This window comes from Somniosus microcephalus, unplaced genomic scaffold (genome assembly GCF_052327205.1).
Source record: "Somniosus microcephalus isolate GS21.2 unplaced genomic scaffold, FLI_Smic_1.0 unresolved_chr5, whole genome shotgun sequence".
Classification (NCBI taxonomy): domain Eukaryota; kingdom Metazoa; phylum Chordata; class Chondrichthyes; order Squaliformes; family Somniosidae; genus Somniosus; species Somniosus microcephalus.
This window is the reverse complement of record NW_028225183.1, coordinates 2965314-2988787: the sequence shown is the minus strand read 5'-3', so window position 1 is coordinate 2988787 and position 23474 is coordinate 2965314. Positions and strand designations below refer to the sequence as shown.

Sequence of the window (23474 nt, the reverse complement as noted above, 5' to 3'; positions counted from 1 at the left end):
TAGCGTATATATTGGTTTCAGAGGTAATGGTCGTTTAGGACATGGGTAAATTAAGAGCGCAGCCCCAGCCCAGAGTGCTGCACGGAGAGGGCACTCTAGCATTTGCAGTTTGATTACTGAATGAGCACAACAGCATGAAGGACATCACAGAAACAATATGAGATATGAGATGTACTGAAGGTGTTTGAAACAACAAACCTAGTGCTGGGAGAACACAGCTTGCAATTTTCATTGGTTAATTAATATGATCAGAATTCTCAAGTCTTTGGGGTTTTCAATTTAAAACTCAGCGCTAAATATATTCCATTATAACAGGGAATTAACTTGGCTGTCGTAACTTGTTTGTTCAACCTTTTAACAATGTTGCAACCTCAATCTCCCCGTGGAGATCGCGCAGGGTATAAATGAAAGGCTGTGGGATTCGGCTCAGAGTATAATTCAGAGAGATTGCCTGCAACACGGACACATCGCTTCACACAGAAAATGTATCACACATTTGAGAGTGTCCAGAAAATATATTACATGATCCTTGCCGTCATTGGAGTTCCTGGTAAGTGATAATAACCATTGAAGTTGTGTAAATCTGTCTGTGAGCTGTTCTCTGCTTTAGCTCTCTGGCTGATAATGTTACATGCTCGTCTAGTGGACATAGTTTTACAGACCTGCGATCAGTGTTTGGTAATTTCGTTAAGGCTAGTGTCTTCACACAACCTGTTTAATGCCATTTCCTGAACTGAAAATATACCTGTTTGTAGCGCACAGGCTCTCTGAATGATCAAGTTATTGCCGTTAGTGGAATATGATGTACAGTTAAATCAGTCCTCATTCCGGGAAATGTCTCTGAGAAAAGGTGTTAGTGCAATGGTCTGTCACTGTAAAATTGTACTAAGTGTGGGTCACTAACCAGAGTGGAACACCTGACCCCAGTGACTATGGATTACTTGGAGTATCTCTCACTGTAGAATTTTACTGGTGTGGATCACTAACTGGAGTGGAACACCTGACCCCAGTGAATATGTATTACTTGGAGTATCTCTCACTGTAGAATTTTACTGAGTGTGGATCACTAACTGGCGTGGAAGAATTCAGTTCGACTTTGTAATCACTATTTTAGGTGACTGATTTCTCCCCTCCATTTGTATTATGAAGTGCAGCTCGGAACAGAGTGTAGAGCTGCGAGTTTGGTGAGAGAGGGAGTTCGGGGAGGGAGCTGTTCCTTTCTTTTTCTATCTTTGTCAGCTTCCAGGATAGCAGGAGTTACAAAGCTTTACAAGAGGGTACGGAGAACCAGCGGACGTTCGGCTCAGTGGCACCACCCCGCTCCCACTCCCCGCATTTGGAGAAAAATAATAGGTGACATCACAGGGAAAAGGTTAAGGGATTGGTTGGTGAGTATTTTGCTCACTGCCCTTATCATTTAAAGCCAAGAACATTTATTAGTAATTGTAAGGTTTCAATAGTACTAATTTGTATCAGTAACAAATCTTATTAAAAGTAGTATCGTTTATTAATTAATAAAAATAAAGTAATTAAACCTCTATAATTAATGCAGGGCAGGTGATGTGTGGCGACTGCAGTATGTGGGAGCTACTGGATGCGTGATCCAGGATGAGCACATCTGCGGTAAGTGTTTGCGGCTCGAGGAGCTTCGGCTCAGAGTTGATGAGCTGGAGGCCGAGGTGCAGAAACTGCGATGCATCAGGGAGGGGGAAAGTTACCTGGCCACTTTATTCCAGGAGGCAGTCACACCCCTTAGGATAGTGTCTTCTGATTTGGTCAGTGGTCCAGGGCATGAGTATGTGACTGCGAGTGAGGCAGGTATGGGGATCCAGGACGTGGAGGAGCCTCAGCCTTTGCAATTGTCCAACAGGTTTGAGGTTCTTGCGAACAGTATGGATGAAAGTGGTGGCTGCAGGATGGATGAGCAAACTGACCATGGCACCGAGATACAGGAAGCCGTTCAAGCGGGGGTAGTTAATAGGAATGTAGCAGTAATTTGGGACAGCATAGTCAGGGAATAAAAACAGTTCGCTGTGGCCAAGAGTGAGATTACAGACAGCTGTGTTGCCTGCCCGGTGACAGGGTTCGGGACATCTGCTCTGGGCTGGACAGGAACTTGCAGGGGGAGGGGGAGGAGCCAGTGGTCGTGGTCAATGTAGGTGCCAACGATATAGGTAGTACTAGGAAAGAGGTTCTGCTGAGAGAGTATGAGCAGCTAGGGGTTAAGCTAAAAAGCAGAACATCAAGGGTAACAATATCTGCATTATTACTCGAGCCACGAGCAAATTGCCATAGCGTAAATAAAATAAGAGTGATGAATACGTGGCTGAAAGCCTGGTGTGGGAGAAATTGGTTTCAATTCCTAGGGCACTGGCACCAGTAGTGGGGAAAGTAGGATATCTATATTTGGGTCGGTCATCACCTGCACTGTGCTTGGACCAGTGTTCTGGCGAGTCGTATAATTAGGGTAGTAGCGAGGGCTTTAAACTAAATATTGGGGGCATGGGATCAAATTAGGGAAGATGTTGTAATTTAAAGATTAGAGACAAGGCAATAGAAAAAGATATTAACGTGGAAAATGTTAAACAGACAGTGACAGGAATTATAGAGAGTACACAGCTAAGAGCAAATCAACAGATAAGGCTAGAGGTTACAAAAGTAATATAAAGACAAAACTAAAGGCACTGCATCTGAACGGAATTAGCATGCGAAACAAAGCAGATGAACTGAAAGCGCAAATAGAAATAAATAAATCTGATTTGATAGCCATTACAGAAACATGGCTGCAGGGTTATGTAGATTGGGACCTGAATATTGAAGTGTACATGATATTTAGGAAGGCCAGGAAGGTGGTAAAAGTTGGAAGGGTGGATCTGTTAATTAATGATGGTATTAGCACTATAGAGAGTGATGACTTAAGTTCAGGAAACCAGGATGTAGAAGCGGTTTGGGTAGAGATGAGAACTGATAAATGCAAGAAGTCACTTGTGGGAGTGGTGTACCGGCCAGCTAACAGTAACCATATGGTAGGATGGAGTATAAATGGAAGAAATAATGGGAGCTTCTCAGAAGGGTTCAGCAATAATCAGGGGATTTTAAACTGCATATAGACTGGAAAAATCAGACGGGCAAAGTTGGCACTGATGAAGAGTTCTTGGAATGTTTGCTGGATAGTTTCTTACAAAATCACGTTCTGGAGCCAACCAGAGAGCAGGCTAAATTAGACCTGGTGTTCTGCAAGGAGATAGTATTAATCAATGACCTCATAGCGAAGGCGCCCCTAGGTAGCAGCGATCATAATATGATTGAATTTTACAATCAGTTTGACAGAGAGAAGAGTGGGTCCAAGACTTGTAATTTAAGCTTACATAAGGACATTTAAGAGTGCATGAAAGCAGAGCTAGTTAAAGTGAACTGGCAAATTAGGTTAAGTGATAGATCAATAGAGTTGTAGTGGCAGACAATTAAGGGGATGTTTCAAAATACACACAATATATGCAATCGAACGAGAAAGGAAAATATCAAGGGGAGGAACCACCATCCGTGGTTAACTAAAAATTTTAAGACAATATTAAACTTAAAGAAAAAGCTGAAACTTGCGCAAAGATGGGTGGCAGGATTGGACAGAATGTAAAAAACTGCAAAGAATGACTAAAAGATTAATAAGGAGAGAAAAATTAGTGTACGAGTGAAAGCCAGCTAGAAATATAAAAACAGATAGTAGAAGTTTTTATAGATATTTATAAAAGAAAAGATTTAACAAAGTTAGCATTGGTCCTATAAAAAGTGAGACTGGGGAATTAATAATGGATAATAAGGAGATGGCTGTTGAATTGAACAGGTATTTTGCATCGGTCTCCACTATAGCGGATACAACTAAAATCCCAGAAATAGCTGAAATCAGGAAATGGAAGGGAGGGAGGAAATCAAGATAATTATAATCACCAGGGAAGTGGTACTGAGCAAATTGTTGGAGATGCGGTCTATCAAGTCCGCGGGCCTGATTGACTTCATCCTAGGGACTTAAAAGAAGTGGCTAGTGAGATAGTTGATGCGTTGCGTTTAATTTTTTTAATTTCCCTAGATTCGGGGAAGGTTCCTTTAGATTGGGAAATAGCGAATGTAACTTTATTCAAAATGGAAGGGAGACTGAAAGCAGGAAACTACAGGCCAGCTAGCTTACCATCTGTCATAGGAAAGATGTTAGCAACGATTATTAAAGGAGTTGTAGCAGGGCACTTCGAAAAGTTCAAAGTAATCAGGCATAGTCAACATGGTTTTGTGCAAGGGAAATCATGTTTAACAAATTTATTGGAGTTGTTTGAGGAAGTAACATGTGCTGTGGATAAAGGGGAAACTGTGGATGTACTCTCCTTAGATTTCCAGAAGGCATTTGTTAAGGTGCCACATCAAAGGTTATTGCAGAAAAGAAAAGCTCATATTGTAGGGGGTAACATATTGGCATGGATACAAGATTGGCTAGCTAACTGGAAACAGCGAGTAGGCATAAATGGGTCATTTTCTGATTGGCAAGATGTAATGAGTGGTGTGCCACAGGGATCAGTGCTGGGCTTCAAAATTGTACATTTGTATAAATGACTTGGATGAAGGGACCGATCGTATTGTTGCTAAATTTGCGAATGCCACAAAGTTAGGTATGACGATACATTGTGAAGAGGACATTAGAAGGCCATAAAGGGATATAATTAGGATAAGTGAGAGGGCAAAGATCTGGCAAATGGAGCATAATGTGGGAAAATGTGAAGTTGTTCATTTTGGCAGGAAGAATAAAAAAGAAGCATAATATCTAAATGGTGAGAGATTTCAGAGCTCTGAGATGCAGAGCGATTTGGATGTCCTAGTCCATGAAGCGCAACAGGTGCAGCAAGTAATTAGGCAAGCTAATAGAATGTTATAATTTATTGCGAGGGCAGCACGGTGGCATAGTGGTTAGCACTGTTGCCTCACAGCGCCAGAGACCCGGGTTCGACTCCGGCCTCGGGTGACTGTCTGTGTGGAGTTTGCACATTCTCCCCGTGTTTGCGTGGGTTTTCTCCGGCTGCTCCGGTTTCCTCCCACAGTCCAAAGATGTGCGGGTTAGGATGATTGGCTATGATAAAAACTGACCCTTAGTGTTAGGGGGATTAAATACGTGGGGTTATTGGGATAGGGTGGGATATGTATTGGTGCAGGGGTTACGGGGATCGGGTGGGATATGTGTCGGTGCAGGCTCGATGGGCCGAAATGGCCTCTATCTGCACTGTGAGGTTTCTGTGATTCTGTGAATTGAATACAAAAGTAGGGAGGTTAAGCTACAGTTACACAGGGCATTGGTGAGACCACACCTGGAGGACTGTGTACAGTATTGGTCTCCTTATTTAAGGAAGGATGTAAATGCGTTGGAAGCAGTTCAGAGAAGGTTTGCTAGACCAAAACCTGGAATGGGCGGGTTGTCTTATGAGAAAAGTTTGTGCAGTCTTCGCTTGTATCCGATGGAGTTCAGAAAAGTAAGAGGTGACTTGATTGAAACATATACGATCCTGAGGGGTCTGGACAGGGTGGATGTGGCGAGGGTGTTTCCTCTTCTGCGAGAATCTAGAACTAGGGGTCACTATTTAAAAATAAGGGGTCACCCATTTAAGATGGAAATGAGGACAAATGTTTTCTCTCAAAGGGCGGTGGATGCAGAGTCTTTGAATATTTTTAAGGCAGAGGTAGATAGATTCTCGGTTAGCAAGGGGGCGAAAGGTTATCGGGGGTGTGCGGGAATGTGGACTAACCGGATGAGCCATGATCTTATTTAATGGCGCAGCAGGCTCGAAGGGCCGAGTGGCCGACTCCTGCTCCTAAATCTTATGTTCGAAATTGATGGCGAAAGAGAATATTTTTGCTTTTGGGTAAAGATGTTTTAAAAACGCGTATGAAGTGAAATGCATTGATATTGAGCTGCAAGAATAGAAACAGGTTTAAATACTTCTCTTACACTAAGAGTAGTTACTGTAAGCACTTCAGTTGTTTTAGTGCTGAATATTCCACTTCCCCCAACACGTTCCTGTAAGCCTGTGGGTCATGAGTGCTGAATTTCATTATCTGTCTACTAGTCAGGATGAATATTAGGCTGTGGTTTTTGATTATTGCACTTCGGAAACTGATTAATGTTTGACAGATCAGTTCTTATCTATGATTCAGAGGGCTAGAAATTCATCATAGCCTAGGAATGGGCTGTAGCATTAGAAAAGTTGGAGAATTAGTGTCAGGCGCTAATGCTTTAGCGAGCATGCAACATTCATGCACAATGCTCAAATAAATGATTGGAAATCTATTTCAAGTTTTTAACCACAAGCTCATTGGCATTACACTCAAAGGGTGGACCAATATCAGTAGCACTCTAATCACAAGTCATGATTGCCGCAGGCTTTTTCTTGTTCTGGAAGGGAAGGATCATTGATGCTGCAGAACTTCATTCTCAGCATGGCTGGCTGTGCAGCTGCCTCAGCAAGCTTCAGCAGGTCACGAAAAAGGAGCTGGAGGACTAAAGCAGCTGTAGTCATTGCAGATCCATGCCCCAGGGAGAGTGCCTGCAGATTCTGCGATTAAACATTGGAGGCATTGGTGTTCGCTGTGGAGAGATGGATGGCGGTGCACTACCCAGCAAGTGGCAGAAGGCCCTCGCCAGAAGCCTTCTGCCCCATGGGTAGGGAAGTAGCGCAGCACGTCTTGGGCAGAACTGTCATCCCCTGGATCCGCACAAAGTGCAGGAAGAAATTTAGCGACTTCACTTGGGTGGACAGGGTGAGTGAATGCTTTTACAAATCTATGTACCGCCATCTGAACCAATCTTCACACTCCACGAAAAGCACCACACCCGCAGCACTCAACCACCAACAAAATCTATCCACCAACACTCACAGCCACATCTCACACCTTGCACACAAAGACACCTATACACCGATGGCAAGCACATCAGCCAATCACATTGTTCCACAATCACTCACACACTTTCCTTTCCTTTCCTTCCTTTCGAAGGTCGTTCAGAACAGGAGGGGGCAGTAGCGCGCATGCGGTGTCCAAGTCGACACCTAACCACTGTCTGCGCTGGAGAAACGAGTGCTGCAGATTATTGGGCGCCAGGTGGCGGATGCCGTGGCCACCGGCGACGTTGACCCCCTTGGGTACAACAACGGTATATTCTATCCTAATCCTTCTTCCAACATCCCTCTTCCCCCTCACGCCACAAGCCATTCACACATTCCCCCTAATCAGACTGTATGCATGCATTTCTCCCCTTCTGTCCCCTCCCCTCACCTTAGCATGACTCTTGTGCCAGTAAGCTTTAAAATAATGAGCAAGCAGCTGAGCAGCCTGTCCCTGAGGGCACTATACAGAGCGAGGTGGAAGAAGAGGAGGAGGAAGAACACACCGAGTCATTGCCTCTCTCTCCCTTAGTCACCAGCTCAGACACTGGCACTACTCCTTCTTTACAGGCTAGTATAGTCGCCGGATCTGCAGAAGGGAAGGCACCGGTGACGAGTGGGCTGCAGCAAGGCAAGGGGGAAAGGGTAGCTCGGGGCCCATCTCCCAGGAGGGCGAGTTCGACTGGGAGTTCGGCTGCACAGGACTCAGATCAGGACCTCGATGGTGAGGCTGCTAGAAGAATGGTGATGGGCATGCACAGGGAGATGATAGGTGCAATAGCAAGGTTGCCCGAAATCACATCGGCAATGATAAGGAGCATGGAGGAGTCCGCCCACCAACTTGCACAATGCTTTGCACACACCTTGTATCCCATCATTTCCAGTCTGCAAGGAATGGTAGATTCCCAGAGAGACCTTGAGTCCCAGACCCGAAGACGCCTGTGAATGGCAAGCTGGCAGCTTCCATTGCAGCACAGGCAGAAGTGACACAACGTTTAGTGCTGTAATGCAGTGTTTTCTTGGTGGTATCCAAACTCAGACAGGTGCCATGCAGTCTCAGCTCTGACAGCTGCCATCGTGGCTGAGTCTATCACTGTCGACCAGAGCTTTCACGATATCTCAGCAGGTCAACAATCTGTGTTCCAACAGATTTCTTGGGATGATGTGGTGCTGCCCCGGGAGAGTGTCAGTGCATCAGTGGAGCAAGAACCTGCTGTCTTCTCCAGAATCACAACATTCCTGCTCCCACAAATGCCACTAAGCCTTTGCCTGTCATCCAGCCAGCCCAGACAACTGCCGCCCGTGCTGAGGTGGTGCAGTCTCTAGCTGGCCATTCCAGGCCCAGAGCTGGTTGAGTCGCTCTTCAAGACCACCTTAAGTATCCCGCAGGGAAACTCAGCAGCCTTCCACCAGTCCTGCAGCAGCCACTAGGTCAAAACATCGTAGGAGCACTGGCGTGGGCAAATACACAGTAACGAGAAGCACCCAGCGACTGCACAGGCGTGAATAGTTAATTCATTTTTATTAAGTATGTGTTCACTGATTATTCATAAATTTATTCATTAACTTTTGATCCTTGAGTGGTGTCTCTCACTTCTTCTTTGCGCTGTGATATGGCCTGAAGTAAAGATGGTGATGTGGTGAGCAATGGAGATCTGTGGTATACTTCATTCGTATGTCAGTTATTTGAGTTGGTCACGGACCGCCCTTCTGGAAGGCTGATAGAGTGGATGTCTCCTCCCTCTCTCCTGTTGCTCCTCCTCCTCGTCTACCTCCTCGTGGTCCTCATCCTCCTCTTCCTCCTCGAACTCCTCCTCCACATCCTCCTCACCCTCTTCCTCCTCCTGAGGTGCTCCCGTAATCCCAGGTGGCAAGGGCTGGGCTCCCAAGTTGTGGCGCATGCAGCAAACATCAGGAAATGTGACACCCACTCCAGCAAATACTGGAGGGCTCCTCCCGATCGGTCAAGGCAGTGGAACTGTTGCATCAGCATGCAGATGGTCTGCTCGATAATGTTCCTGGTGGCAGCATGGCGCTCATTATATGACTGCTGGGCAGGGGCGTTGGGTCTGCAGAGGGGAGTCATGAACCAGATGGAGAGCAGGTAGCCCTTGTCTCTGACCAGCTAGCCGTGAGCTTAATGTGGTGGCTGGAAGATTGCGGGCACACCAGTCTTGGGCAGGATGAAGGCTGGTGCGTATATCTGAGGTCCACCCACCATTCTCTGCCAGATTCCCTGGCCACTGGAACCTTCTCCTCTTTTACAGATTTTCCGTCCTTGCCTCCCCCTCTGTTATTCTGCTACAGCCATTTATTCCTGATCTGGTCCAATCTTTTATTTCTTTAATTGTCCTATCTCCCTTGACCAATTATCCATTTTATTCCTGGATCACTTCTGCCCTCCACCCGAGCATAGACCTCTCAATTGTTCTTTCCTCCCCTCCCCTACTTTTCTCTGGCTCTATCATTGCTTTAAAACTGTTAATATCTAATATGTTTCAGTTCTGATGAAAGATAGTCGAACTTAAATGTTAACACTGTTTCTCTCTCCACAGATGATGCCTGACTTGATGTGTGTCCACATCATTATCTGTATTTATCAGAGTTACAGCATTCTTAATATTGTGCTTTTGATATCGACCAGGCGGGTTCGGTAGGCAGGTTATAGTTTTGTCGTTGACAGCTTCCCTGCATGAAGTCAGCGGGATTGGCCAGCTTGGGTTTCAGTCGGGGGGGGAGGAATCTGGAGAAGATCGCAGGACCAAGTCCATGGCCCTGAGATGCTGGGTGGCCGATCCTGGTTTTTTTTCCGATCCCCCGGCCCCGGGGGGTGATGGCTGTCCAATACCAGGGTGTGATCTGATCCCCGAACACGGGAAGGGTTCTGCAAATCCGGGGGCGGTCCAATCACGAGCCAGGATGGTGGTCCGATTTATCTGTTAAACTCGGAAGCAGGTGGTCTGGAGGCGGGCTGTGGTCGGATGGAGATTTAAACCTGATAATCTCTGACCCGACTAAAAAACAACCCGTTCTTGGTTATAAAATACGGCCCATATTCTCTGGGCCCAGATACGGAGAATGTTTGATCAGTAGTTTGCATTCTCTTTTCCCTGCTCTTTTTTTCAGTTAATTTAGTGGCGATTGTGATCCTGTCCCGGGGAAAGTGTGGGCTCTCCACCTGCACCACTCGCTATCTGGTGGCGATGGCAGCGGCAGATCTACTGGTCATCATCACTGAGGTCATACTGAACCAGATCAATTGGTATTATTTCCCAATGTGTTTCCTGGACATCACTCCTGTGTGTAGTGTTCGCACTGTCCTGGTCGGTGCAGCCACAGACTGTTCTGTCTGGTTCACCGTCACTTTCACCTTCGATCGATTTGTGGCCATTTGTTGCCAGAATCTGAAAACAAAATATTGCACTGAGAAAACTGCGACTGTGGTTCTGGCAACAACCTGCATTCTGCTCTGTTTAAAAAACGTTCCCTTCTACTTTATATTTAAACCAGGAGAGATAATCGACAATGTGCCATGGGACTGTTACATAAAACCAAGCTATTATTCTGAGCCCGGTTGGGTCGAATATGACTGGCTTGACACAATTTTAACTCCATTGCTCCCATTCGCTTTCATTTTGTTGCTCAACGCTCTGACAGTCAGACACATTTTAGTGGCCAGTCGAGTCCGTAAGGTACTGAGGGGTGAGAGCAAGGGAGAGAATCGCAGTGACCCAGAAATGGAGAGCAGAAGGAAGTCTGTGATTTTACTCTTCACCATATCTGGCAGCTTCATACTTCTGTGGTCGGTATATGTAATATATTTCATATACTATTACATTAGAGGTGTAGATTCCAATTATCACAATGATTCTATATCTATCTTTAATGAAGTCGGATATATGCTGCAGAATTTAAGTTGCTGCACAAACACATTTATTTATGGGGTGACCCAGTCCAAGTTCAGAGAGCAGTTGAAGAGTGCGGGGAAATATCCGGTTGCCTCAATTATTCAATTAATTAAGAAGCAGAACAACTGAGCGCAGCCCAGATTCGGGTCCCAGTGTTTCCAGCCCATAAATCTAATACTTACCCCAGAATGCCATCAACTGTATTACATCAGGAATCGCTGGTGATCTTAAAATAGAACCATCGGCGTGGCAAGCACTTTTTTTAGAACGCAGCAGCATTTCTGACTGAGAGTTCTCACCTTGTCTTTCGGGACAGGACCACTAGCTTTTTGCATATATAGTGCATCATTTCATTTGCAGCTTCCAGAGTAAGAGCAACGTCAATAGGAAGGCACGCAGAGCTGAGCAGTAGTTCTGGTGCTTATATTAAAAGATTAAGCAGCACTGAAACCGGATATTCGGCCCAACTAGTCTGTGCTGCTTATTGTGCTCCTCACGAGATTCCTTCCATTGGGTCCACCTCATCTCAGCCTCTCAGCAAAAACATCTTACATTTATACAGCGTCTTTAACGGAGTAAAAGATCCCAAGGTGCTTCACAGGAAGTTACAGAACAAAAGTGCGGTAGAGAGCCAGTAATGTATAGGGGTGGATCCCAGAGCTTAGTGCCGAAGATTGACAGCTGCAGTTTGTTGGCAGCAATAAGTGTAAGAAGTAGATTCCCGTCCCTGAACTGTCACAGAACTTCCTGATCCTACATCGATTTGCAATGTATTGACAGAAAGTTGTTTTTGTTGTATCTGTTGGGGGATCTGTAACAGCAAATTTTAGCCAACCAATGAGAACAACCTTCAATTTATTTTACATGTTGTTATTTAATGTGTACTGAATTTTTTTTTGCTGTTCATATTCCACACATCTGGTAAATAATTTTCAGCCTCTGATCTCATTCTGTACTCCGGGCAGTCACTGAGTGGATAACTAGTGCCTGGCCCTGCTGTATTCTAACAGTAATGTGGTATTACTTTGTTCTTTTTGTCCAAGTTACTTTGTGAATTTTGAAGAATTAAGAATAAAGATTGAAGGGTAAATTGATTTGACATGAAATTGGTCATTTTCTTCTGAACTATTGATAGCTAGGAAAGTAAATGTTTTATTGTAAAAGAAAGTTGGAAATATCAATTTATTTACCACCTGTCACAAACTTGGAACGTCCCAAAGTGGTTTTGCAGCCTCGGGTCAGGAGTCACACGTGGCACACATTGGGCGTGAGGCTGGAGCCGGAATCCGTGTTCAAAAAGCACCAATCACTGACATGATTGTGGCGTCATCCACCACAGGGCAAAAGGCAACAGCTGGCGGCCAAGTTTGTATCACCTATAGACAGCCAGGTTTGTGTTAACAACAGCCGGCATCTTTGTGTCACCTGCAGACGACCGTTTCTCTGTGACCTACAGGCGACCGTGTTTCTGTCACCTACAGAAGGCCAAATTTGTGTCACTTACAGATGGTTATATTTGTGTAAGCTACAAACAGCCATGTTTCTGTGACCTGCAGACCGCTATGTGTAAGACACGTGCAGAGGTCTTGGTTGTATGACCTACAGACGGCCATGTTTGTGTCATCTACAAACGGCCATGTTTGTGCCACCTACAGACGGTCATATATTTGTGTCACATACTGATGGCCATGTTTATGTCTCCTACAGACGGCCATGTTTGTGTCACCTACAGACGGTCACATATTTGTGTCACATACTGATGGCCATGTTTATGCCTCCTACAGACGGCCAAGTTTGTGTCACCTACAGACGACCATATTTGTGTCACCTACAGACGGCCATGTTTATGTCACCTACAGACAGCCAGGTTTCTGTCAGCTACAGATTGACATCTTTGCGTCACATACAAACTGTTTCCCTCACCTACTGACAACAATGCCTGTGTCACCAGCAGCTGGCCATGATTTTATCAGCTACAGACGGCCATGATTGTGTCATCAATTTCCGGCCATGTTTGTTTCTCCTACAGACGGCCATATTTGAATCACCTAGAGACGGCCATATTTGAATCACCTAGTGACGGCCATGTTTGTGTCACCTACAGACGGCCATGGTTTTGTCATCTATAGACTGCCATGTTTATGTCACCTACAGATGGCCATATTTGAATCTCCTACAGGCGGCCATGTTTGTGGCATCTACATACGGGCTTGTTTGTATCACCTACAGACTGCCATGTTTGTGTCACCTACGGCCAGCCTTGTTTCTATCGCCTACTAACAACCATGTTAATGTCACCTACAGAATGGTATGTTTGTGTCACCTACTGACGGCCATGTTTGTGTCACCTACAGACGGCCTTGCTTGTGTCACTTACGATTGGCCATGTTTGCATCACCTACAGATGGCCATGTTTGTGTCATCTACAGACTGCATTTTTGAATCACCTACGAAAACAATGTTTGTGCCACCTACAGAAGGCCATGTTTGTGTCACCTACAGACGGCCATGTTTGATTCGCCTACTAAAACAATGCTTGTGTCACCTACAGACGGCCATGTTTGTGTCACCTACAGACGGTCACATATTTGTGTCACATACTGATGGCCATATTTATGCCTCCTACAGACGGCCATGTTTATGTCACCTACAGACAGCCAGGTTTCTGTCAGCTACAGATTGACATCTTTGCGTCACATACAAACTGTTTCCCTCACCTACTGACAACAATGCCTGTGTCACCAGCAGCTGGCCATGATTTTATCAGCTACAGACGGCCATGATTGTGTCATCAATTTCCGGCCATGTTTGTTTCTCCTACAGACGGCCATATTTGAATCACCTAGAGACGGCCATATTTGAATCACCTAGTGACGGCCATGTTTGTGTCACCTACAGACGGCCATGGTTTTGTCATCTATAGACTGCCATGTTTATGTCACCTACAGATGGCCATATTTGAATCTCCTACAGGCGGCCATGTTTGTGGCATCTACATACGGGCTTGTTTGTATCACCTACAGACTGCCATGTTTGTGTCACCTACGGCCAGCCTTGTTTCTATCGCCTACTAACAACCATGTTAATGTCACCTACAGAATGGCATGTTTGTGTCACCTACTGACGGCCATGTTTGTGTCACCTACAGACGGCCTTGCTTGTGTCACTTACGATTGGCAATGTTTGCATCACCTACAGATGGCCATGTTTGTGTCATCTACAGACTGCATTTTTGAATCACCTACGAAAACAATGTTTGTGCCACCTACAGAAGGCCATGTTTGTGTCACCTACAGACGGCCATGTTTGATTCGCCTACTAAAACAATGCTTGTGTCACCTACAGATGGCCATGTTTGCGTCATCTACAGACGGACATGTTTGTGTCATCTACAGACGGACATGTTTGTGCCATCTACAGACTGCCATGTTTGTGTAACCTATAAACGGCCATGTTTGTGACATTTACAGACAGCCATGTTTGTATCACGTACAGCCGGCCATGTATTTGTCACCTACAGACGGCCATGTTTGAATCACCTACAGACAGCCATGTTGGTATCACCTACCGACGGCTGTGTTTGCGTCACCTACAGACGGCCATGTTTGTATCACCTACAGATGGCCCTTTTTGAATCACCTACAAACGGACATTAATGTCTCACATACTGCCAGCCCTATTTGTCTCACCTACTGACAACCACGATTGTGTCATCTACAGACGGTCATATTTGTGTCACCTACAGACGGCCATGTTTGTGTCACCTACTGACAGCCATGTGTGTGTCACCTACAGACGGTGGTGTTTGTGCCACCTACAGACGGCAAAGATTGTGTCATATAGAGCCGGCCATGTTTGTGTCACCTACAGATGGCCATGTTTTAATCACCTACAGTCGGCCCTGATTGTGTCACCTACAGATGGCCATTGTGTATCACCTACTAAAACAATGTTTGTGTCACCTACAGAAGCCCATGTTTGTGTCACCTACTGACAGCCATGTTTTTATCAATTACAGATAGCTGTGTTTGTGTCAGCAACAGACTGCCATGTTTGTGTCACCTACAGATGGCCATGTTTGTGTCACCTACAGATGGCCTTGTTTGCGTCACTTACGAATGGCCATGTTTGTATCACCTACAGACTGCTATGTTTGTGTGACATACAGACTGCCATGCTTGCGTCACCTACATAAGGCCATGTTAATATCACCGAAGCCCGCCATGTTGATGTCACCTAGAAACAGCCATGTTTGTGTCACCTCAAGGCGGCCTTGATAGTGCCACCGACAGATGGCCAATTTTGCATCACATACAGTCTGTCATTTTGTGTCATCTTCAGACGGCCATGCTGGTGTCACCTAGGGATGGCCATGTTTGTGTAAGCTACAGACGGCCATGTATGTTTCACCTTGAGCCGACCATGATTGTGACAGCTACAGACGGCCATGTTTTAGTCACCTACGGACAGCCCTGTTTGCGTCAGCTACAGACTGTCAAGTTTGTGTCACTTACAGACAGCTTGGTTTGTGTCAGCTACAAATGGCCCTGTTTGCGTCACCGACAGACGGCCATCACAGTGTCACCTACAGCCGGCGAATTTTGTGTCAGCGACAGAGGGCTGTGTTTGCATCACCTACAGATGGCCGCATTTGTTTCACCTAATGACAGCCATGTTTGCGTCACCTACAGGCGGCCAGGATTGTGTCACCTACAGACGGCCATGTTTGTATCAGCAACAGACGGCCGTGTTTGTGTCACCTACAGATGACTGTGCTTTTATCACCTACTGACAACCATGTTTGTGACACACTCAGGCAGCTGTGTTTGTGTATCCTACAGATGGCGATGTTTGTGTCATCTACAGACGGCCATGTTTGTGTCACCTGCAGACGGCCATGTTTGTGTCATCTACAGATGCCCATTTTTGTGTCACCTACAGACGGCAATGTTTGCCTCACCTAATGACAACCATATTTGTGTCACCAACAGACGGCTGTGTTTGTTTCACCTACAGACGGCGATGTTTGTGTCACGAACAGGTGGCCATGTTTGTGTTACATACAGACGGCCATGATTGTGTTGCCTACATACGGCCATGTTGGTGTCACTTACATACGGCCATGTTTGAAACACCTACAGACGGCCATGATTGTGTCACCTACAGACGGCCATGTTTGTATCACCTACAGACGGCCATGATTGTGTCACCTACAGACGGCCATGTTTGAATCACCTGCAGACTGCCATGATTGTGTCACCTACAGACGGCCATGTTTGAATCAACTACAGACAGCCATGTTTGTGTCACCTACATACGGCCATGTTTGTATCACCTACAGACGGCCATGATTGTGTCACCTACAGATGGCCATGTTTGTATCACCTACAGGCGGCCATGTTTGTGTCACCTTCATATGGCCATGTTTGAATCACCTACAGACGGCCATGATTGTGTCACCTACAGACGGCCATGTTTGTATCACCTACTAAAACAATGTTTGTGTCACCTACAGAAGGCCAGGTTTGTGTCACCTACTGACAGCCATGTTTGTATCAATTACAGATAGCTGTGCTTGTGTCAGCAACAGACTGTCATGTTTGTGTCACCTACTGATGGCCATGTTTGTGTCACCAACAGATGGCCTTGTTTGTGTCACTTACGAATGGCCATGTTTGTATCACCTACAGACTGCTATGTTTGTGTCATATACAGACTGCCATGTTTTCGTCACCTACATATGGCCATGTTTTTATCACCGAAGCCCGCCATGTTGATGTCACCTAGAGACGGCCATGTTTGTGTCACCTCAAGGCGGCCTTGATAGTGCCACCTACAGATGGCCAATTTTGCATCACATACAGACTGTCATTTTGTGTCATTTCAGACGGCTATGCTGGTGTCACCTAAAGATGGCCATGTTTGTGTGAGCTACAGACGGCCATGTTTGTTTCACCTGGAGACGACCATGATTGCGACAGCTACAGACAGCCATGTTTTTGTCACCTACAGATGGCCGTGTTTGCGTCACCTACATCCTGTCATGTTTGTGTCATTTACAGACAGCTTGGTTTGTGTCACCTATAAATGGCCCTGTTTGCATCACCGACAGATGGCCATCACAGTGTCAGCTACAGCCGGTGAAGTTTGTGTCAGCGACAGAGGGCTGTGTTTGCATCACCTGCAGTTGGCCGCATTTGTTTCACCTACTGACAACCATGTAAGTGACACATTCAGGCAGCTGTGTTTGTGTCTCCTAGAGATGGCCATGTTTGTGTCACCTATAGACGCCCATGTTTGCGTCACCTGCAGACGCCCATGTTTGTGTCACCTACAGACGGCAAATTTAGTCTCACCTAATGACAACCATATTTGTGTCAGCAACAGATGGCTGTGTTTGTTTCACCTGCAGACGGCGATGTTTGTGTCACCAACAGACGGCCATGGTTGTGTCACCTACAGACGGCTGTGTTTGTGTCACCTAGAGACGACTGTGTTTGTGTCACCAAAAGCCGGCCATGGTTGTGTCACCTACAGACTGCCATGTTTGTGTCACCTACAGACGGCTGTGTTTGTGTCGCCTACAGATGGCCATGTTTGGGTCAGCAACAGCCGGCCATGCTTGTGTAACCTACATACGGGCATGTTTGTGTCACCTGCAGACTGCCATGATTGTATCAACTACTGACAACCATGTTTGTGTCACCTACAGACCGCCATTTTTGTATCACCTACAGACGGCCATGTTTGTGTCACCTACATACGTTCAAGTTGTATCACGTACTGACTGCCATGTTTGTGTCACCTACAGACGGCCATGATTTTGTGAACTACAGATGGCTTTGTTGTGTCAGCAACAGACGGCCATGTCTGCGTCACTTACATATGGCCATGTTTGTATCACCTAGAGATGGCCATATTTGTGTCACCTCAAGACGGCCATGTTTGTGTTACCGACAGGTGGACATGTGTGCGGAACGTACGGATGGCCATGACTGTGTGACCTAAAGATGGCCATGTGTGGGTTACCTACAGATGGCCATACCTGTGTGATGTACAGACGGCCATGTGGGTGTCACCTACAGAGGGCCATGTCTGTGTGACCTACAGTCGGCCATGTTTGTTTCACTTACAGACGGTCATGTTTGTGTCACCTACAGACAGCCATGTTGCGTCACCTACAGACTGTCATGTTTCAGTCATCTTCAGACGACCACGCTTGTGTCACCTACAGACGGCTACATTTGCGTCACCTACAGATGTCCATGTCTGTGTGACCTACAGATGGGCATGTTTGTTTCACCTACAGACGACCATGTTTGTGTCAGCTACAGACGGCCAAACGTTTGTCACCAACAGACTGTCATGTTTGTGCCACTTTCGTACGGCAGTGTTTGTATCGCCTACAGACAGCCAAGCTTGTGTCACCTACAGATGGCCATGTTTGTGTCAATTACAGACGGCCATGTTTGTGTGAACGACAAATGGCCATGTTAGTGTCTCCGACTGACGGCCGCATTTGTGTCCCCTACAAGATGCCTTAATTGTATCAGCTAGTAAAAATGGCCATCTTTGTGCCAGATACAGAGGGCCTTGCTTGTTTCAGCTGCAAACCGCCATGTTTGTGTCACCTACAATATAATAACAAAAACAACATGAGCAGGAGTAGGCCATTCGGCCCTTCGAGCCTGCTCCACCATTGAATGAGATCATGGCTGATCTTCCGCTTTAACTCCATTAGCCGGCCCTACAACCATATCCCTTTTTGCCTTTTCTATTCAGAAATCTATCGACATCTGTTTTGATAATATCCAATGACTGAGCCACCATAGCCCTCTGGGGTAAAGCATTCCAAATATTCAACATACTCTGCGTGAAAAAATTCTTCTCATCCCAGTCCTTAACGGCCTTCTCTTTATCCTGAGGCTCTGGCCACTGGCACTAGAATCCCCAGCCAAGGGAAACATTCTCCAGGAATCCATCCTTTCAAGCCCTGTAATAATTTTGAATGCTTCAATGAGAACCCCTCTCATTCTTCTGAATTCAAGAGAATACAGTCGGTCAGGGCGAGGCTGGTTCTGGACCGAAGTGCAGACAGACGAGGCGAGAAGCAGGTATGCAGTCTTAAATAAAAGTACTTTACAGAATACCACAGGTAAACAGTTACAAACATAGCAGCTCAAGACAAGCTACCACTAGGCAAACGGCTTGTCAAGACTGAGCACAGAGGGATGAAACCACAGAACTTAAATACAAGCAAAAACATGTGAAACCAATAAACCTGATAAAGGCAGTTAATTAAACTAGTAACAATTTAGCAAAAGGAAACAAACAAGTGAAAGTGCCATCTAGGCATTACCAAGGGAACTAACCTGCACCCTCACAGGAACCCCTCCCCTAGGAACGGCTCCTGACGTTCCTCCTGGACGATCAGGGTGGCGATTGCGAAAATCCCTGATGTGTTCAGGATCCTAAATGTCCCGGGCCGGAACACAGGAACGCTCTTCAGGACCATAACCCTCCCAGTCGACCAGGTATTGAATGCTCCTCCTAACCCGGCGACTATCAAGGAGGCGACGGACAGTGTAGACTTGCTGACCGTCAGTCATGCGGGGTGGGGGGGAGGTCTGGAAGCAGGAACCAAGGGACTGTTAAGTACCGGCCTGAGGTGAGAGACATGGAACATGGGATGTATCTTCATCAACCAAGGAATGAGGAGCCGGTAAGCCACACGGTTTACTTTTTCCAAAATCCTAAAAGGTCCGATGAACCAGGAAGCCAACTTGCGGGACTCCACATGGAGCGGAAGATTCCGGGTAGACAGCCAGACCTTCTGTCCAGTCCGGAACCGAGGAGCTGGGCGGCGGTGTTGGTCAGCCTGCACTTTCTGCCGAGAAGAAGCGAGCTGCAAGGCGGATCGGACCCTCCTCCAGGTGCGGCGAAAGCGTTGGAAGAACTGCTGGGCAGCCGGGACTCCTATCTCCCTCTTCTGTTCAGGGAAGAGTGGCGGTTCGAAGCCATATTGACATTCGAAAAGTGAGAGGCCAGTGGAGGAACTCTGAAGGGTATTGTGCGCGTACTCTGACCAGACCAGATACTTGCTCCAGGCGGAAGGATTGGAAACATAAAGCTTCTTAGCACCCTCTCCAGATCTTGGTTGCTTCTCTCAGTCTGGCCGTTAGATTGTGGGTGGAACCCAGAGGAGAGACTGACGGAAGCGCCCAGGAGGTAAATAAAGCCTTCCAGAACCTGGATGAGATCTGGGGACCACGGTCAGAGATGACATCCAGGGACAAGCCATGGAGGCAGAAGACATGCTAGACAACCAGCTGGGCAGTCTCTCTGGCAGAGGGAAGCTTGACAAGAGGGACGAAGTGAGCAGCCTTGGAAAAGCGATCGACCACAACTAGGATGGCAGTGAATCCCTCAGATGAAGTTAGCACAGTGATGAAATCCAGGGCGATATGAGACCAGGGATGGCTGGGGATGGGCAAGGGAGGCAGTAGACCAAGTGAAGGTTGTTGGGATGTCTTGTTCTAGGCACAGACGGGACAAGCGGAGACAAAGACCTGGGTGTCAGCTTCAATAGAAGGCCACGAGAACCTCCTCTTAAGGAACTCGAGAGTCCAACTGATCCCAGGATGACCAGTCAATCGAGAAGAGTGCCCACATTGAAGGACATGGGCACGCACCTGACTGGGGACATAAAGCTATTAGGAGGGCCTCCTCCAGGGTGAAACGCCTGACTTTGGGCCCCTTGAACCACAGTCTCAATCTCCCATGCGACGGGAGCAATGATGCAGGAACTGGGGATGATACGTTCCGGGGTCCGGTCCTCTTCCGAGGGGTCAAACTGGCGAGAAAGGGCATCAGGTTTGAGGCTCTTAGATCCTGGGTGGTAAGACAGGAGAAAGTTGAACTGGTTAAAGGAGAGAGCCCACCTGGCCTGCCGAGGGTTGAGGCGCTTGGAGTCCTGGATTTTTTCAGAATTTTATTGGTCGGCCCAGGTGACAAAAGGATGCTCTGCTCGCTCCAACCAATGTCTCCACTCCTCCAAGGCCAACTTAACTTCCAAGAGCTCCCTGTTGCTGACATCGTAGTTATTCCCTGCTGGCTTCAGGCAATGGGAAAAGAAGGCACAGGGATGTAGCTTTTGGTCCTTAGGGGAGCGCTGGGACAGGATAGCCCCGACTCCAATATCCGAGGCATCCACATCTATGATAAAGGGCAGAGTGGGGTCCGGGTGTACCAGAATGGAAGCCGAGGTGAAACGTTGTTTGAGCTCCTGGAAGGCCCGTTCCGCTTCAGAAGACCAACTGAACCGTAAAGACAACGCCTTGGTCAATGCAGAGAGGGAGGCGGCAATGGAGCTGAAGTTGCAGCTGAAGCGTCTGTAAAAGTTGGCGAATCACAGGAACCGCTGAAACTGCTTAACCGATGTGGGACGCGGCTCTTTCAAGATGTCTTGAACCTTGCTAGGATCCATCTGGACGCTTCAACAGGAGATGACCTAGCCCAGGAAGGTGACCTTAGAGACGTGGAATTCACATTTCTCGGATCTGACAAAGAGACGGTTCTCCAAAAGCCTCTTCAGAACCTGTCTGACGTGTTGGACATGCTGCTGGGGGGACTTTGAGAAGATGAGAATGTCATCCAGATAAACAAACACGAACTGGTTCAGCAGGTCCCAGAGCACGTCATTGACCAGAGCTTGGAAGACAGCAGGAGCGTTAGTGAGGCCAAAGGGCATGACGAGGTATTCCCAGTGACCACTAGGGATGATAAAGGCAGTCTTCCATTCATCCCTATCAGCATTCAACACTATCGCCCCAACAAGCTGTCCACCAAACTCCACACTCTTGGCCTGAACACTTCCCTTTGCAACTGGACCGTGGACTTCCTAACTAACAGACCCCAGTCTGTCAAATTAGGTAACCACACCTCCCCACCCCAGACCCTGAATGCGGGGGCCCCACAAGGTTGTGTGCTGAGCACCCTCCTCTACTCCCTCTTTACCCACGACTGTGTGGCTGTTCATGGTTCCAACACCATCATCAAGTTTGCGGATGATACCACGGTGGTAGGCCAGATCACAAACAACGATGAGTCAGCCTACAGGGAGTAGGTGCAGCATCTCGTGAAGTGATGCGCCGATAACAACCTAGCCCTTAACATCAAGAAAACCAAGGAAATCATTGTGGACTTCAGGAAGTCTAAAGGCGGAAGTCATACCCCCATCCACATCCATGGGGCTGTGGTGGAAAGGGTGGACTGCTTTCAGTTCCTCGGAGTCCACATCACAGAAGACCTCTCCTGGTCCCTCAATACCTCCTCTTTGGTGAAGAAGGCCCAGCAGCGCCTATATTTCCTAAGGAGGCTGAAGGGATGTAACCTGTCACCCCTGATCCTCTCTAACTTTTACCGCTGCACAATAGAGAGCATCCTGACGAACTGCATCACAGTGTGGTATGGCAGCTGTAGCTCCTATGACCGGTAAGCCCTGCAGCGGGTAGTCAAAACTGCCAAACGCATTACCAGCACCCGGCTACCGACCATAGAGAGCATCTACCAGCAACGCTGTCTACGGAGGTCACTGACCATCACCAAACACCCTACCCACCCCAGCCACAGTTTGTTTGCCCCCCTGCCATCTGGGAGACGCTCCAGATGCATTCGCACCCGAACGACCAGATTTAGGAACAGCATCTTTCCCAGGGCTGTCATCCTACTGAACTCGACAAATAAACTCTAAAGCCTGCACATCTGCCAATGCACTTTATTATGTTTATGTTTATGTATTACAAGCCAAATGAATGTTGAATGTTAAATGTCTTAATCAAAATGTACACTCTCGGGAGCTGCAAGCATACATTTCATTATACTGCACTTGTGCACTAACAATGACAATAATGTTGATTATTATTATGCGGACCAGGTTGTACGCATTGCGGAGGTCAAGTTTGGAGAAGATGGTTGCTCCCTGCAGCTGCTCAAACGCTGAAGACATCAAAGGGAGAGGATAGCGGTTCTTAATGGTAATTGTTTTAAGCCCCCGATAGTCTATGCAAGGCCTAAGACCACCATCCTTCTCCTTTACAAAAAAAAGCCATCACCCGCTGGGGAGGTGGAAGCGCGAATGAAACCTGTAGCGAAGGCTTCCTTGATGTATTCTTCCATGGAAACATTCTCAGGACCAGAGAAAGAGTAGAGCCGACGCCAAGGGGGGCTAGTGCCAGGCAGGAGATCAATGGCACTGTCTTAGGACCGCTGTGGGGGGAGTGTAGTGGACCGCCGCTTACTAAACACAGCATGGAGGTCCGAATTTCGGGGGCAGATGAGCAACGTCCAGCTGATCAGCTGGCTCGGGAGAGGAAGGATGGGGCAGACTAGGGAAGACCTTAAGACAGTTGACTAGACATGAAGGACCCCACTCCAGCACAGTCTCGGTAGTCCAGTCAATGTGAGGGTTGTGAAGAGAGTGCCACAGATGTCAAAGAGGGAGCACAGGTGAATCAACAAGGTGAAACTGCATCAACTCTTGATATCTCTCCCCTACTTGTACATGTAATGCTCCGATGATATGATGAATACGCCCAGAACCAAGGGGTCTGCCGTCGAGGGCGGGGACTTGTAAAGGCTTGTCAAGGCAGGA

The 23474-nt window shown here is 47.0% G+C and overlaps 1 protein-coding gene across 1 annotated transcript; it reads left to right on the top strand.

The window, feature by feature from the left end:
* The first annotated feature begins 364 nt into the window (after positions 1-364).
* Positions 365-11900, top strand: LOC147087397 (putative G protein-coupled receptor 139). The gene is made up of 2 exons (XM_085977799.1): positions 365-550; positions 10041-11900. The coding sequence occupies exons 1-2, from the start codon at positions 484-486 to the stop codon at positions 10949-10951; spliced, it is 978 nt and encodes a 325-aa protein (XP_085833925.1). The 5' UTR covers positions 365-483; the 3' UTR covers positions 10952-11900.
* The last annotated feature ends 11574 nt before the right edge of the window (positions 11901-23474 follow it).